This window comes from Schistocerca cancellata, chromosome 3 (genome assembly GCF_023864275.1).
Source record: "Schistocerca cancellata isolate TAMUIC-IGC-003103 chromosome 3, iqSchCanc2.1, whole genome shotgun sequence".
Lineage (NCBI taxonomy): Eukaryota > Metazoa > Arthropoda > Insecta > Orthoptera > Acrididae > Schistocerca > Schistocerca cancellata.
In genome coordinates this window covers 436,690,950-436,708,184 of record NC_064628.1, presented here as the reverse complement: position 1 = coordinate 436,708,184, position 17,235 = coordinate 436,690,950, and the positions used below count along the sequence as shown (strand labels likewise).

General features: G+C 41.8%; 1 protein-coding gene and 1 long non-coding RNA gene across 5 annotated transcripts in view; one reads left to right on the top strand and one right to left on the bottom strand.

Annotated features, from left to right (window-relative positions):
* The window catches only part of LOC126175183 (uncharacterized), a 273,671-nt gene that overhangs the window by 170,361 nt on the left and 86,075 nt on the right, over positions 1-17,235 (top strand). For 3 of the 4 annotated variants that reach the window (XM_049921775.1, XM_049921777.1, XM_049921778.1), the window contains exon 1: positions 13,997-14,573. The exons of the other annotated variant lie outside the window; for it this stretch is intronic. In XM_049921775.1, the coding sequence (XP_049777732.1) occupies positions 14,193-14,573 (381 nt within the window). In that variant the 5' untranslated portion in view covers positions 13,997-14,192. Of the gene's footprint in view, positions 1-13,996; positions 14,574-17,235 lie in introns of those variants that run through there. 4 annotated transcript variants of the gene reach the window in all.
* The window catches only part of LOC126175184 (uncharacterized), a 50,313-nt gene that overhangs the window by 23,561 nt on the left and 9,517 nt on the right, over positions 1-17,235 (bottom strand). The window lies entirely within an intron of this gene.

The following is a 17,235-nucleotide window of genomic DNA, read 5'->3' as shown; positions in this document are numbered from 1 at the left end:
AAGTACTCCGCTACCCTTGTAGCCGCTTCCGGCGTGTAGTGCACGCCTGACCTATTCAGGGGGACCCTACATTTCTCCACCCGATAGCGGAGGTCGAGAAATTTGCACCCCAGATCTCCGCAGAATCGTCTGAGCCTCTGGTTTAAGCCTTCCACTCGGCTCCAAACCAGAGGACCGCGATCGGTTCTGGGAACGATACTACAAATAGTTAGCTCTGATATTACGGTATATTAATAATTTTTACTTATGGACCGTCTGACAGCAACTGAATAAAACACAATTTTAGTGCCATACGCGTTTCGCCTTTATTTTCTGCAAGGCATCATCAGTGGCCTGGAATATGTACATATGTTAGCTATTTTATTTACATTTTTGTCATTGTGCCTATAGGTTATAAACAGTTCTGGTGGTTGGTATTTCCTATTAAGTAGTAATGTTTTGGACTGCACTTACAGGTTGCGTGGACAATTTCCTACATATTACGCTCCTGTTGCATTTTTTGTGTTGTTCTTCTTCTTATGAACGCCAATTTGCAGTTTTTTTCGCCATCCCACAACACTATGCACAGAACGCTTGTTTTAAAGCAATGTTTTGGTTTCTGTTGACGACTGTCAAATGTTTTTGCCAAAGATCGAATTTTATTGCCAAACTTATGAGTGTAGCTATTGAAGTATCTGTGGTCTGTTCGTGTATGCATTTGTGTGTGCGTTTGTGTGTGTGTGTGTGTGTGTGTGTGTTTTTTGGTGTGATATATATTTTTTGTGCTGTGCGTGCGTGTGTGTGTGTGTGTGTGTGTGTGTGTGTGTGTGTGTGTGTGTGTGTGTAAGTTTTTTTTTTTTAAATCCTGTGTGGATGTGTGTGTGTGTGTGTGTGTGTGTGTGTGTGTGTGTGTGTGTGTGTGTGTATGTGTGTGTGTGTGTCCAGATGATGTGGGGAAGAATTCTCTTTCTTTTTTTTGTTTTTTTATATTTTTTATTTATTTTTTTATTTATTTTTTATTATTTTTTGTTTTATGTTATCATTTCCTTTACTAAGTGTAGTAGGGAGCCTGTGCTGATGTGTGTTTGTTCATTTATCACATGTTTGTTTTCTGCTATGGCTTTCTAGATGTGGAAGTTTTCTTGCATTTGTATAAGATGTTTGTCATGGTTGCTTATTCTCATTATTTTCATTTCTTGTTCCATGTTTGTAGGATGATGGTTGTAGTGTTTTAAATGCTCTGCAAATGTGGAATGGTTTGTTTCATACTTCCAACATCTGATATGTTCTTTGTATCTTGTTTGAAAATTCCTGCATGTCACGCCTATGTATACTGCATCACAACTTTGACATTCAAGTTTATATATTCCTGATTGTTGGAATTTGTCTCTCTTGGTAGCTGGCTGGCTTAGGTGTGATTGAAGGGTTTGCCCAGGCTTATATGCTATTTTGAAGCCCTGTCTCTTTAGGATGTTGGCAACTCTGTGTGTTAGTTTATGTGTGTAGGTCATGGTGTACCATCTGGTTCTTTTCTGTGTGGTGTTGTCATTGTGGGTGTTTGTTGAGTGTGTTTGTAAGTTTTCAGCTTGTGAGTTCTTTTGTATTGTGGAACTGTTGTGTTTGTTTTTTATTTGTGTTTTTATTTTTTGATTGAGCTTGTGTACCACATGTGTGTCATACCCGTTTTTCCTAGCTATTTGTATGATTGTACTCATTTCTTGTTCATAGTTTCTCTTGCTGAGTGGGATTCTGTTTAGTCTATGTAACATGTGTCTTAGTGCTGCAAGTTTCTGGCTGTGGGGGTGGTTGGATGTGGAATGTATTATTGTGTCTGTGGCTGTTGGTTTTCTAAAGATGTTAAATGTATGTTTACCATTTTCTTTTTTAATTGCAATGTCAAGAAAATTTAATTGATTTTCTTTTTCTTTTTCAAGTGTGAATTTTATGTTCTGATGAGCTTTGTTTATTTCTGAATGGAGTTCATCTATTTTTCCACTTGGCTCATCTACCAGACAAATAATGTCATCCACGTATCTGTACCAATATATGATTTTGAAACTTTCATTTGTGGTTATCTTATCAAATATCTGATTTTCTAGGTGACTGATGAAAATGTTTGCTAGTGTTCCTGATATTGGGGATCCCATGGGCAGTCCATCAGTTTGTAGATAATATTCTTTCTCAAACTGAAAATAGTTTTGTTCAGTTGTCAGTCTGAGCATATCTGTTATTTCTTTTATTGTGTCTGTGGTGAGATTGTTGTGGGATGGCGAAAAAAACTGCAAATTGGCGTTCATAAGAAGAAGAACAACTCCAAAAATGCAACAGGAGCGTAATATGTAGGAAATTGTCCACGCAACCTGTAAGTACAGTCCAAAACATTACTACTTAATAGGAAATACCAACCACCAGAACTGTTTATAACCTATAGGCACAATGACAAAAATGTAAATAAAATAGCTAACATATGTACATATTCCAGGCCACTGATGATGCCTTGCAGAAAATAAAGGCAAAACGCGTACGGCACTAAAATTGTGTTTTATTCAGTTGCTGTCAGACGGTCCATAAGTAAAAATTATTAATATACCATAATATTGCGCGCAACTGAGGAGGACAGGACTATAAAATTTGAAGTTAGCTCTGATACCACCCCGAGAGCGAGGCTTTCCGCCTTCACCAATTCCGCCAACCGCCTGCTGTACGAACTGAGGATGACCTCTGAACCCAGACGGCAGGAGTCATTGGTGCCGACATGAGGAACAATTTGCAGTCGGGTGCACCCAGTGCTCTCTATCGCCGCCGGTAGGGCCTCCTCCACATCTCGGATGAGACCCCCGGCAAGCAGACAGAGTGAAAACTGGCCTTCTTCCCCGACCTTCCCGCTGTTTCCCTAAGGGGCTCCATCACCCGCCTAACGTTGGAGCTGCCAATAACTAAGAAACCCCTCCCCCAGTGTGCCTGCTCGGACATTGCTGAAGGAGCAGCCACATGTCCACTCACAGGCAGAGCGGGCGATGCCACACGGCCAGCCCTCACATTGACCCTCCGCCTCGTGCGCCGCGAACGCCGCTGAACCCGCCACTCCCCTTGGGGAGAGGGTGGCCCAACCGCGCCCGGTACCCGCGAAGATGTCTCGACAGCAGGGACAGTGGGTGAAGCATGTAACACCTGGGGTGTACCTTGCGACGCACCAGACTCCCCACTGCCGCTACACTCCAAGTCAGCAGCCTGAAGACGGCTGACCGCGGCCATCAACACGCTCAGCTGTTCGCGAACAGTGGCCAGCTCCTCCTGCGTCCGTACACAGCAGTCACACATCCTATCCATCCTAAGGAATCAATTTACTGAAGAGAGTTAATCAACCTTTAACTAGACTGCTAATTCACTAAAGGCGGCTGTTTATTCACTAAACTGTGGTTGCTAGCCACTTCTTGTAGAAAACAATGAAAATAGCACTACCTGTCTCTGGACTGTATTGAAAACAAACACTAGCACTACTGGCACTATGGTTGACTAAAGGGATTCTCTCTGACTGTATTCAAAACAAACACGAAATCTATGGAACTATTAATAGCACTCGACAATTAAAGCTTCCTAAAAGCAAATACACACGGAAGAAGAAGTGACAAGTAAGAAAAATACAGTTAATACTTAAATTATGGTAGCTCGCTGCACAGCAGACGTGAAGCGGACGGCAGTTACGACGACACTTTTGTGTTGGTGGAGAACCACTGCCTGGACCGTCGCCCCAGGATGGGCCGAGTGTAGCTGGCAACCGTGCACTCGTCCGCTGGAGGGAGGGCGCTATGCCATAAAGAAATGTGCGGCATGCAGTAGCAGTTGGCCTTTAGAAAAAGCCTATACCCCCAATGTGGGTGGAGTGAGAGAGGAAGAGGGAGGAATGAGAGGGGTAAGAGTGCCTTTAATTTCGCTAGTTTCTGGCCATACATCGAAGAGAATGCACGTTCAACTGCCAGCCCTCTCTCCTGTTGCAATCTTTTGGGACAACGATTTTCGCCATTACTTGTGTTGCATTATGACTCTTTGATTACGATGTGTAATTAGAACAGAGAAGCATTTTCCATCAGCTGTGGTAGTGTGTATTGGGTTGCAGGGTAAATAAATTTATGTCATGTGACTAGGGCCTCCCATTGTGTAGACCGTTCGCCGGGTGCAAGTCTTTCGGTTTGACGCCACTTCGGCGACTTGTGCGTCAATGGGGGATGAAATGATTATGACTAGGACAACACAACACCCAGTCCCTGAGAGGAGAAAATCTCCGACCCAGCCGGGAATCGAACCCGGGCCCTTAGGAGTGACATTCTGTTGCGCTGACGGTGCACTTGGGCTTTCCTTCCAGAAGGACCGGAGTTCAGCTCCTGGAAAGGGCACTGTCATTATTAATTTCCCCCTAATTCTCGGGTGGGGGGGTGGTGACGTCAGCACAGTCCTGGGACGAAGAAATTCCCGCCAAAATCGAATTTTCCGCCAAAAGTCGAGATTCCCACCAAAAGGGGAGGGATGGGGAGGGGCTCACTTGCAGGCTGAGGAAATCACATCATGTCATCCAGGAGTGGAGGGTAATTAATTGATTAATTTAATTAATTTGCATGTCAATTTGTTATCAAAATTACACCAGGAACCTCAGTACCCTAGTACTAAAGATGACTGGCACGTCAACGACTGAACAGACATGTTAGGGATGAAAGTCTCCTACTGGATGAGCAGTTTGGATTCCAAAAAAGAGCACTCAACCTAACAGCAACTCCTGAGTCTAGTGGAGCAAGCAATGGGAACGCAGGACAGTCGGGAATACCTTGGGACAGTACTCCTGGATGTGTCAATGGCATTCGACAGTGTGTATCATGACGGACTTCTATACAAGCTATTTGTACTAGGGGTGCCGGCATTACACGTCAAGTTGCTTCTATCCTACGTAAGGGACATAAACCATGTGATCAAACGTACCTGTTCACGTGGCTGACAAGTTCGTGGAGCCCTGCATCTGTAATGCTGGAATTCAGTATGGTGTTGGCCCACCCTTAGCCTTGATAACAGCTTCCACTCTCGCAAGCAGATGTTCAATCAGGTTCTGGGAGGATTCTTGGGGAATGGCAGCCCATTCTTCACAGAGTGCTGCACTGAGGAGAGGTATCGATGACGGTCGGTGAGGCCTGGCACGAAGTCGGCGTTCCAAAACACCCCAAAGGTATTCTGTAAGATTCAGGTCAGAACTCTGATGTTCAATAAAGTGCTGGAAGGATTCTTGGGGAATGGCAGCCCATTCTTCACGGAGTGCTGCACTGAGGAGAGGTATTGATGACGGCTGGTGAGGCCAGGCACGAAGTCGGCGTTCCAAAACATCCCAAAGGTATTCTGTAGGATTCAGGTCAGAACTCTGTGCAGTCCAATCCATTACAGGGGTGTTATTGTGTAACCACTCCTCCACAGGCCGTGCCTTATCAACACGTGCTCGATCGTGTTGAAAGATGCAATCACCATCCCCGAATTGCTCTTCAACAGTGGGAAGCAAGATGGTGCTTAAAACATCAATGTAGACCTGTGTTGTCATCGTGCCACGCAAAACAAGGGGTGTAAGCCCCCTCCGTGAAAAACACGACCTCACCATAACACCACCGTCTCCAAATTTTACTGTTGGCGCTACCCACGTTGGCAGATGACATTCACTGGGCATTCGCCACCCTGCCATCGGATCGCCACATTGCGTATCATGATTCGTCATTCCACACAACGTTTTCCCATTGTTCAATCGTCCAATGTTTACGCTCCTTACACCAAGCGAGGCGTCGTTTGGCATTTACCGGCGTGATGTGTGGTTTATGACGACCTCACCTCCCACCTGTCATAGTACTTGCAGATGATCCTGTTGCAGTTTGGAATTCCTGTGTGATGGTCGGGATAGATGTCTGCCTGTTACACATTCCGACACTCTACAACTGCCGGCGGTCTCTGTTAGTCAACAGACGAGATTGGCCTGTACACTTTTGTTCTGCATATGTCCCTTCAGGTTTCCACTTCACTATCACATCGGAAACAGTGGACCTGGGATGGTTAGAAGTCTGGAAATCTCGCGTACAGATGTATGACACAAGTGATACCCAATCACCTAACCACGTTCAAAGTCCGTGAGAACCATGTAGCGCCCCATTCTGCTCTCTCACAATGTCTAATGACTACACAGGTCGCTAGTATGGAGTACCTGGCAGTAGGTGACAGCACAATGCACCTAATATGAAAAACGTATGTTTTTGGGGGTGTCCGGATACTTTTGATCACATAGCGTATATTTCATGTCCGAACAGATGGAGGACAGTCCACAGTGAGGCAAATCAGGGTGGGTGTGTCACAGGGGTCTGTACTAAGGCCCTTGCTGTAGACATTATATATGTCTGATATACCAAAAACCCCAAGTGTGGAGCTAGCGCTTTATGCAGACAACACTGTGCTCTTAGGACGCAGCTTAAGTGTGCATATAATGAGATACTGTTTGCAAGAATCTTATGATAACCTAGGATCTTAGGCCACCAAGAGGAGGCTCAAGATGAATGCTGCAGAAAGCCAGGCCCTGGTTATTACCAGAAGACTTCCTGCAGATCTAATGCCATTTCGTATCACAGGAGATGCCATTCTATTCTCACATACTGGGAATAACTCTGTGTGACCCTAGACAGACATTGGCCTGGGGTCTGCACATCCATGAAGTGATAGGTAAAGTGTTGGGTCGTCTATTCAATCTTCACCCGCTTTTAAACCCAAACTCAACACTATTGACACAGTGTGGAATTACACCATACCTGGCACTCATAAGACCAGTGATAGAGTATGTGTCTGTGGCCTTGGGTATGCTGCTCAAGTTAAAATAACTGCAGAAAGTGCAGAATAAAGCTCTATGACTGGCTCTGCACTTGCGTAGATGCTTCCCCTCTAGGGGAACAGACTGGCATCCCCATGTTGAAGGACCACATCAAACAGACCACTCGCCAATTCTATAAATTGATGCAATGGTAAGATAATCCACTTATTGCCAATCTGGGCAACCAGCAACACTGGCGTACGACCACGCAGTGGCCAGACCTACATGTGTGGCATTTGGTAAGTGAAGATAAAATAAAAAAAGGATGACAACTAGAGCTGACAAACAAAAACGAGCAGACAAATAAACAAAATAACAAACTAGCATTAAATAGGCAAGGCACCCCATGTACCAGTATTACAAACACATGAGACAATGATCACCAGATGTCAGGTGGTGGTGTCAGATCACAGTGAAGGACATGGTGACGTTCCATACCTGTATGAGACAGTATTATCAGCACCCAACAGAGTTTGAAAAAGGGTTCATTCTGAGTGTCCATTTGGCTGAAACATGCAGCATCCATATTTGTGGGGCAACTGTTGGACTCCTTGGGAGCATGAGGATCATCAAGGTTCTTGGCGACCACATCTAAACACCGCAAGGGAGGATCACCATATTGTGCATCAAGCACATTGTAACCCCTTGAGGGAATGAGGGCCTCATTCTTCCAATAGTTTGGAGAGGAACTGAGGCATTACTCCTGACATCATCCTTTGGGAAGCCATTGAGTACGACTGCAGGTCATGACTGGTAGTGAGTGTGAGAACTCTGATGCCAGAACAGTACATCAAAGACATCCTACATCCTCATGTGTTACCTCTGATGCCATATATTGTGGTACCGTTTTCAACAGGACAACACCTGTTCACAAATGGCAGTGTCCCTATGGACTGGCTATGTGATGTTGATGTATTATTGTGACCAGCAAGGCCCTTAATTCTGTCTGCAATAGAACGTATGTGGGACCAGCTTGGACATCAACTCTGTATCAGCATGTCAAGGAGCAGTTAAAACAGTTGCAGTCCAGCTTGTCTCAGAGGAGGACACAATGGCTTTATGGCATACATCCCAACTGAATCAGTGGATGCATCTATTTATTTGTAAAGTTGACTCAACGTTCTAAGAACTGAAACAACATCACGTACCCTCTCAACCTGTAAAATTTCATTTCGTTTCCTATTCCTGTTATTGGTGCTTCACTTACGTTGTGAAGGTGTGCATTATAGTATTAGCAATCACTACACAACCAATGTTTTTTTTTTTCACGCTGCTCATGGAAAATTACGCCGTTTTCTTTGACGCAGCTGCGTTTTTGCGCTGACCTGAAATCAAGGCAGCATGGAGCTCACGAGCCTCCGATCTCTTTTCTGTCAGTTCCCCGCACTCGCCATTGCTGGGCACAGAGCCGGCGTGTGGAAACTACTTTTACATGGACATCGCTGGACTGGCATCCGAGGAATTCGGTCATGTTGTACAGTAGGCGTGCTTGTTTCAATCGCAGCAGAGCCTCTGTGCAAAACTGACAGCCACCTGAAAGGTATGACTTTTTCTGAAACACTAATATAACCGTTTTCATCTAGCTCACAGACCGTAGCATGCCCGACATTAGCGATTTTGTACGAATGCTGTGATTTGTCTACATTTTCGGAAAAATCCTTACTTCGAAACAACGCAAATTACTACAATTTTCTAGCTATTTTTCACTTTTTTCCCAGTGAGAATAATCAGATTTTTTAGGTTTCGTGTATTCAATTAGACAGGCGGGGACCGATGGATTGTGGAATAGGTCTTATTGTGCCCTCTGGCTAGACTGCAAAAAGTACTCCAAATTTTCATTAATATTTTCTGGAAATCTGCTGGTAGGTTTGAGAAACAATTTGAATAAATGAAGCTGTGTTTATTACGTTCGAGTAAAACAAACGTATTTGCTCACTCTTAAGAAGACTCTTGTGCGAGATGACTGATGGGAATACTGAACACCGGTAACCGGAGTCGACTCCTTTCTGATCGCTACCAACTTTAGACAGCACTGTGTTCAATGAGTCTAATATGTCAATAAATGATTCCAAAATCAATTATTACACACAGAGACCTAACATATGCAATAGGAGCCCACCCGCGAAAATAAAAATCCGACTCCACTTAAATAAAGTGTATTGTATAACCTATCAGTAACTGACGTAACTTTAATTACACCAGGTGGAAGTAGAAATTTAATACAGTGTGTTGTATGATTCCGTATGCTATAAACAAAGGGATTAGGCGTATTCGGAGTGGCCGTGCGGTTCTGGGCGCTACAGTCTGGAGCCGAGCGACCGCTATGGTCGCATGCCTGGGGCATGGATGTGTGTGATGTCCCTAGGTTAGTTAGGTTTAATTAGTTCTAAGTTCTAGGCGACTGATGACCTCAGAAGTTAAGTCGCATAGTGCTCAGAGCCATTTGAACCATTTGATTAGACGTATTTGTTCACAGTTTTCAAAGTATGAAATAAAATATTAATACTGGTAAATATTATAGTGATTGACACTCAGTAGCAATAAGCATAGGCCTATACTTATAGCTGTTGTTTGATGTACTTACACTTATTAAACCTCACAGTACTCGCCTTGATCTCTAGTGAAAAGGGAACATGCTTTCTCTGATGCAAAGGTACTGGCAATTTCCTGACATCAGTTGTTCTGGCTCTTTCACTTTCGATACTGAGGTTGCTGCGTGTACTAAATCTGTCTCGGTCACAGAACTCCGCAGGCAGCTTGAGCTTCGAAAACGAGAGTTCATCCGAAAAACAGTAACAGGAATAGTTAAAAACAGGCCAAAGTCTGGAACGCTAGCAGCTAAGATTGAATTCTCTATTGCTGACAGTTTCGTTAAGTCAACTACAGAGGTTAATAAGGCTATTTCTTTTTTCCGAGCGTTTTCCAATCCCATTATCTTGTCTGGGAATTCACTGGATAAACCGTCCTTATATTCTTTTTGAAGAATTACTAGCCCACTGCCATTTCTTCATCGGAAGCAGAATATAGAAATTCTGGGAAAACAATTTGAAGAAAAGGTTAACATTGTACATATCCCCAAATCTGCTCTTTAACTGGGCTACAAAATGTCAGCCATTAAAACAATGGTTCTGAAAGATATATTTTGATCCATTAGCCGCTCATCTTCACACAACTCAACAAAAAGTTATTTCAGTTTTCGAATTCTTTTAGTTTCAATTTGTGGTGAAACGCCCTATTTCTTTGTCAAAGATGTAGCTGATGACATCGCTTCTTCAAAATTGTTTCGATAGCAACGTAAATTATCAAATACATTCTGAACGAAAGAAAATGCTTTATCAAGCTCTACATTTCCCCTTCGCGTAATCTGAGATGCTAAATTAGCATACTCTAGAATCTTTGATTGCAACACTATCTGAAAAATGAATTCAGATTTCTATTATTGCATTTTCAAAACAACAGTTTGTTATCCTTCTTCCCTTTTCTTAGATATCAGTATTATTTCTGACAGAGCCTAAGTACATCGACATAAGCATAACGAAGTGCTTTAACAGACTGGTATCTCGAAGACCAACGTGTTGGGCAATGTTTTTTTTTTTTAAGTACAAGAAGACACTAGAAGCTCCAGTCTTTTAATACTATGACTGAAGAAAAGATACAACGTTTCTATTGTGTTATAAAAGCACCTGACTTCTTGAATTCCACAAGCAACATCGTTAAGTACTAGATTTAAATTATAAGCTGCACAGTGCACACGTTTTTCAGTTCTTTTCATTGTTGAATTCTCGTTCTAACGGCTTTGTATATGCCTCACATATTAGCACAACCGTCATAACCATTACCACGGCATTTAGTTAACAAGAGTCCCTTTTCGTCGATTGCACTTACATTGTACTTTTCTATTCCTAACTCACGTTGATATTTTATTTGACGAAAACCGAAAAAGCTTTCATTTATCTTTACGCCACAAGGCATTCTAGTGACACCATTTCGAACTGTAACGTATCAAATTATCTTAGTTAACTGATCTCTTTTTGGAATGTCCTGTGTTGCATTTGTAAAAATAGAAAAGACTGGGCAGCTTTAACGTTTGAATTGAAGAGTGTGGTTATTTTACATGTACTTTGGTTTATTTATTAGATCCGTAGTATCGGATCGTACTTTGTGAGAAGTTCGATACTTGCTAAAAGATTTCCACTGCTTGATTGTCCTATTTCTTCCATATATCCCGAAAAGCCACATTATTGGATGCCACTGTTAAACGTGACATTTGCAATATACTCAAGGATCTCTTTCCGTATGTTCTCCAACTTTTCCTTAGCTCTGAATCTATACCCGCGTCTACCGTTTTTTTTTTCCTTATGCCACGCATGCATTCAAATGTGCATGGTCAATTTCGTGTCACACTACACTTCTGGTTTGCCATCTCTCTCCAGTCTCGAACCTCTTTCCTCCAAGCGACGACAACCTAAGCCCTCCGAAGAGCCACCACGGTTTACAATAAATAGTCATTTTTTGTTGAATAACCTAACTATTCTCTGCAAATTCTTTGTCCTGTCAATGTGAACTTTTCGTAATATTTAGTGGACAAAGACCTGTTCCCTGCTTAGCATCTTTGGGAAATAGACCTACTGGCGAATAAGGTTTTGCCTCACATATAACTTTTTAATTTCATCTTCTACATCCAACTGATTATCTGCAAGATCATTTGAATAGTCTGTGATATATTTATGGCGATTTTATTATACTCATATTTTTCGCTTTCATTGCGATACTGCAAATTTCTGTAACCACTTGTAAGAGAAAAAAATACTTATTTTCACTAATATGTTTGCTTCTTTTACTAATAGTCGCATTTTCTTTCTTTTTTCTGCACCGCTTAGATGTTCGTACTTAACTTTCAAAGGTTTCATTTTTCTGTGGAAGTACCTAGATAAAAACGAAAAAAATGTTAAACTTTAGAAGGTTCAAGTCAAGTTTGAAAGACATCATACAACTTAACGATGCACGTACCGTTAACTTCCTGGGAATAGCTCGTTTGAACCTGAGTTGGCCGTTGACTGGTAGTCGCTACAACACATCTTACCAGATAATTGACACTGTTGTCTAATAAAGGTGTGACAAAAGTGAAACGTTTAGCAAAACTCTGCATAATATCATGTCAAGTAAATTACACATCAAGGAAGAATGATTTTCTACCTAAATTTGATGATATTTTGGCACAAATTTTCATTGTTGTCAGTGTCTTGTAATAATTAATATGCCCCGCTCTTTTGTGAAAACCGAGGATCATCCTGAAGACCAAATGTTACAAGAGACGGCAAGTATAAGCATAGTTTACACACAGTTGTGCAAAACTCAGCGTTAACCGCTTCTACGAAATCGGTTTGATCTATTTCAGTGCAGACTTGTATTTGACTTGACCATTTATATTATACGTATTTCTTTATTTATTCGTGTATATATTTTAATGTGTTATATCCACTTTTAATCCTAATAATAATAGTACTATTTTATTTGCTTTTCTGTGGGCCCCCAAGTACCAGGCCTGCCCGCATAGCAGGCTCTAGAATTACGCCCTTGATTACACAAAAATTTCAGTGATCGCTAAGGCAGTGTATCCATGGGCGACTGTATAAATTTTTTTTGGGAGGGGGAGGAGGCAAAGTTCTAAAATTTCTGTGGCTGATGTAAATAAGTAGGTCAGTTTCAAAACATGCCATGCTATAGGAACTAAATTTTACAGGTGACACAAAAACTTGCTATATCCCAAAGAATTGATGCACTTTAGATTATAGGAACGTGGGCAAGTGCCCCCTCTTGTCCCTCACTTGTTATAGATCCATAGCCTTGTAGCCACTTAACGACAGAATGTCGAAGAAAGCAATAACGGAAGTCGGCTTCACAGAAAGTGCTGTTGTTCTCTCGGCCTGCCTTTGTTGCACAGCACGGCGGCCCGGTACTGCAGCGAGCACAAAATCATTCAAAGGGGACTAATTCAAAAGGACTGAAATGAGCTTCGCAACCGAGTGACCATGTTTACTCTTTCTCATTATTTGTTAACAGAAAGTATATACTTTGCACCATAAATTGAAACTTCTGTTAATTAAACTCGCCCTTCTTACATTCACTCTTAAAAAATCTAATAAATGCGTGATACATAGGCCTCTCTGAGCAGTCCTGCTAACTCATGTATTTAACCCCCGAGCGGGCGCCTACCTATAATGTGCGCCAATCGCAAATAACGTTGCCTTGTACCGGTCCATTGTTGTTTTAGAACTGTTTTAGAACTGTTCCTTCATTATTGCTTCAGCTAACACAGCGATAATTTGTGTTGTCATACGTCCACGTGAGCAGCAGTAATATAAAGTAAACACCCAGCGAAGTGAGAAAAAATTTGCGATCCTTGGAGCTGGTAGCACAATCCCCCAATGAGACGTTTTGTGTGAGATAATTAGCAGTCTAATAAATGTTTGGCCGGGATCTGATGCAACTAGGCTGTTTAATGCTCCGAGCAGCTCATTACTGTGGGGTAACGCTTGTACGTGGCAAGAAGGTAATACAATGAAACTTTGTTTTATTATTGTTTAATTAAACCGTGATTTAGCTCATATAATATGAGTTTATTTTATCGTTGTTCAAAGTTCAGTTACATTAAGATTAAACTGATTTTGCTGATATAAGTTTACCTTGCTAACATAAAGACAACTATTCTTCACACGTATAAGTTTATTTTATGGTTGTCCAGTTAAACTATGATTAAACTGTGATTCTGCTCATAGAAGTTTATCTTGGAACATAACGACAGCTATTATTTACATGTGTACGAAGTCATTTCTCAGTTTTGAATTCCGTGTAGCCGACATCTCTACCGAGCACAATGCGCCACACGTGCGAAGTGTCCCGCCTCGGACCTCGAATTGCGTGACCTTGGACCTGACGGACGAATCAGAGTTCCCCTGCTCGCGGAGTAGCTGCGCCCTGGGGCCGCTTACCGCCCTATCGATTTATTAATACGGCGGCGCGAGGGCGCGAAATGGGGGAACGAAGCGTCGCGAGCGGCACGCGAAATGCGCTGACAGCTTAGGGGAGGCGTCGGAGGGGGTCGGGGCGCATCCTGCTTCATTATGGCTTCGGACCGTCGCTGTCTGACAGGACCAACCGCGGCCAGCTGAACGCGAATAACTGCGCTGCTGCAGTCGACGGTAAAATGTGCCGAACAGCTGACTGCCGGCGGCGCGCCGCGACATAGCGCGCGGAACGCCGTTCCGCCCCGCAAAAGCGTACGGTTTCATATCGATCACATGCAAAGTGCGAGTTAAAAATAAGCGCGGCCGACATGAATCACGCGTATTCGGTCGTGCCGCAACCCCTTATGCCCCCGTTGCACGGGGCGGCAGACAGCTCGGACCTCAGTTGTTCTTCCGCCCCAACTAGTCCCAGGACCAAACAGTCCGCCTTCAGGCGACACATCAGGCACAAGTCGAGTCCTCCTATCAACAGGGCAAAGTTGCCGCTGCTCAACGATTGCGACTTCTACCCGTACGGAAAGCAGTCAGACCACTGGGCCGTCCGAGCGAGAAACAGCGCCAATTCTAGGATCGTCGCAGTTAAAGATAACTACTACAGTGCGCCCTCTAGTGGAAACGTCGTACATGTCGAAGATCGGAATATAATTACAGTTGACACTACTCACAATGATGACCAGTTCTTCGTCAAGGTATTTGTTGCGCGTTTTGCACATTCCTCTTCTATTTCGTGTTTCATATGAAGTTTATATACTTTTTAAAAAATGTGTATTGTTAACAGTATTAAAATATTTTGTCCGTCATCTGATGAGCAGCTTTGCTGATTTATTTAGCTGATATGTAAGTGATGTTAGTTTGCGAACTTTTTTTTTTCCTAAGGCTGTAGTATCATTTGTGAAAGGCACTTTCCACATTAACTTAATTCTTTTCCTTCTACTTCTGACACTTTCTCCTATTCCTTGACGTCTTCTCACCTGGAAAATTTACTGCTTGCAAAGCAACCTTTCAGTGAACTTGAATTTCATTGACATGATAAGTGAAATTTTCCACCCCCCTGCCCTATCACCCCCCCCTCCCTCTCCCGCACTCCTCCCTTGCATTTTCTCTCTACCTCCATCCTCAAACACACACAATCAAACATCACACATATTATCATCATTTTCAACATGCAGCACAACTACAGAGACCTGAACACCCTTCCTTAAATTATTGTTGTCCTGCTGACACCATTTAGCTTCATGTTTGCTTTCTACATCGTATACTGAATACAAAACCTTGTCATTCCACTTGTGTTTGCTCTCCCTTACCACATTTCATTATTTGATAGTTTGAATAAACCACTGTCTTCTTCAAGTCTCTGAATTTGGCCTTCAGAGAAATGTCTGTCGTCCATCTTTTATGCCTCAGTATCATGTATGGACCATATCACTATCAGCTGCTTTAATGTAAAAAAGTGACAACTGATATATAAAAAATCATAGTTGTGTCATTATTTATCTAAATTAATGTTGTTCCTTACTTACTGTATGTATTCTGTGCCATATATACTTTCCTTTTGTAGAATTATTCTTTTTTGTGTTGTATGTTTTTTTATGGTTTACACTTTTTTTAAAAGGCTTAAATTTTGCTTTTTGTTAAATTAGATTTTGTCACTGGTGAGCAGAACACTTTGGCCTTCACTTAAGCAAAGATTGTTCTTGACACTGAATGAAGAATCTTTATTCACCACTAAACAGGCTGTATTTATTTTGACAGATGGTATACTAGATTCAATAACCCAGAAATTATTACCATTGGGAACTGTTATGACTTGACTAAGGCTTTCGATTATATGAACTTGGATATCCTCGTGCAAAAGTTTAAACATTATGGAATAGTAGATACAGGTTCGTGGTTTTTATCTTATATGCATGACTGAAAGCAATGTGTATCAGTTCCAGATTGGATCACATAGCAGTAGGCACTTGGAATAGTAAAACATGTTGTACTGCAGGATTTTATTTTGGGCTGATACATGTTCTGATATATATAAATGACCTTTCAATTTAACTGTCAGAGGATGTAAAAATTTTGTAATTTTTTGCAGACTAGTAAAGGCATAAAAAAAATACCAGTTCTCTCATTAAAACAACAGCTAATGAAATATTTGAAGACATCAATAGCAAGTTCAAGGAAAATGGATCATCATTAAATGTTGATAAGATTCAGAACATAGCAAAAATACAGAACTACTCATTAAACTTATAAACTCTAAAAATAGTCAACCTAAACAATGAAACATGAGAAGTGGGTGCACGTTCCTACTAGATTAAGATTGTGTGCTGGACCAGAAACTAAACCTGGAATCTTGCCTTATAAGGGCAACACTTTTACTGAAGGAACCCTCAAGGCATGATTCATGATCCCCCCCCTCACACCGTTAACGATGCCCGTGGCTCTTCCCTACTTTATGAACTTCCTACATACCTTGTGAGACTGACATGCATGGAAGAAACAGTAGTGTAGAGAAATAGCTAGTTTATAGAATGAATTTTTCTCTCTACAGCTAAGTATGCTCTGTTTAGAAACTCCCAAGCCTTGAGTTGTACCTGTATAACTCAGCAAGTACAGGCGTGTGTGTGTGTGTGTGTGTGTGTGTGTGTGTGTGTGTGGTGGAAATGACTTGTATTACAGGCATAATATTTTCAGAATTCAGTACGTGCTAAAAGAATCCTGCCGATATCTCTTTGAAGAACTTGGTATGCTGACAGTTATTTCATGAAATACTTGAAAGTATCCTTTAAAAATCATCCAAAGCATGAATATAATACTAGAATGAAAAACAACCCTTACAAAGGCTTCAAGGGCTTAATATCAATATGGAAAGGAGTCAGATACTAGTCCTTCATGAACCTGCTGAAGCACTATAAAGTGTGGGCCATGTGTGGGACCTTAAGACTCAAAGAACTTTCTAAGGGGCAACTCCCTTGAAGAGATCTTTGCAGAAAGTCTTAAAAAATATATATTTGGGTTGTAGTATAATTAATAATAACATGAAATACAATCATGTTTCACAATGTTATGTCATTAAATTGCACTTACATAAAGTGTATATTATTGTCTTCTTTCCACGTCCTAGGGATCCATCTCTATGGACTCCATGAATGTGACTAATGTAATGTGATGAGAAATTAAAATTTGTATCAGAGTGAGATTGAAATCTACAGATCTTGTTTATCATGTACAGTTGCTTTAGTCATTAGGCTTTCCATGCACACCTGCAAGCCTGACTAAAATTTTAAGTGTCACTTACAAGAAAGGTCTGTGATAGTGGCGCATTCTTTTCTTTTTTCACAGCACATTTATTATTAAATG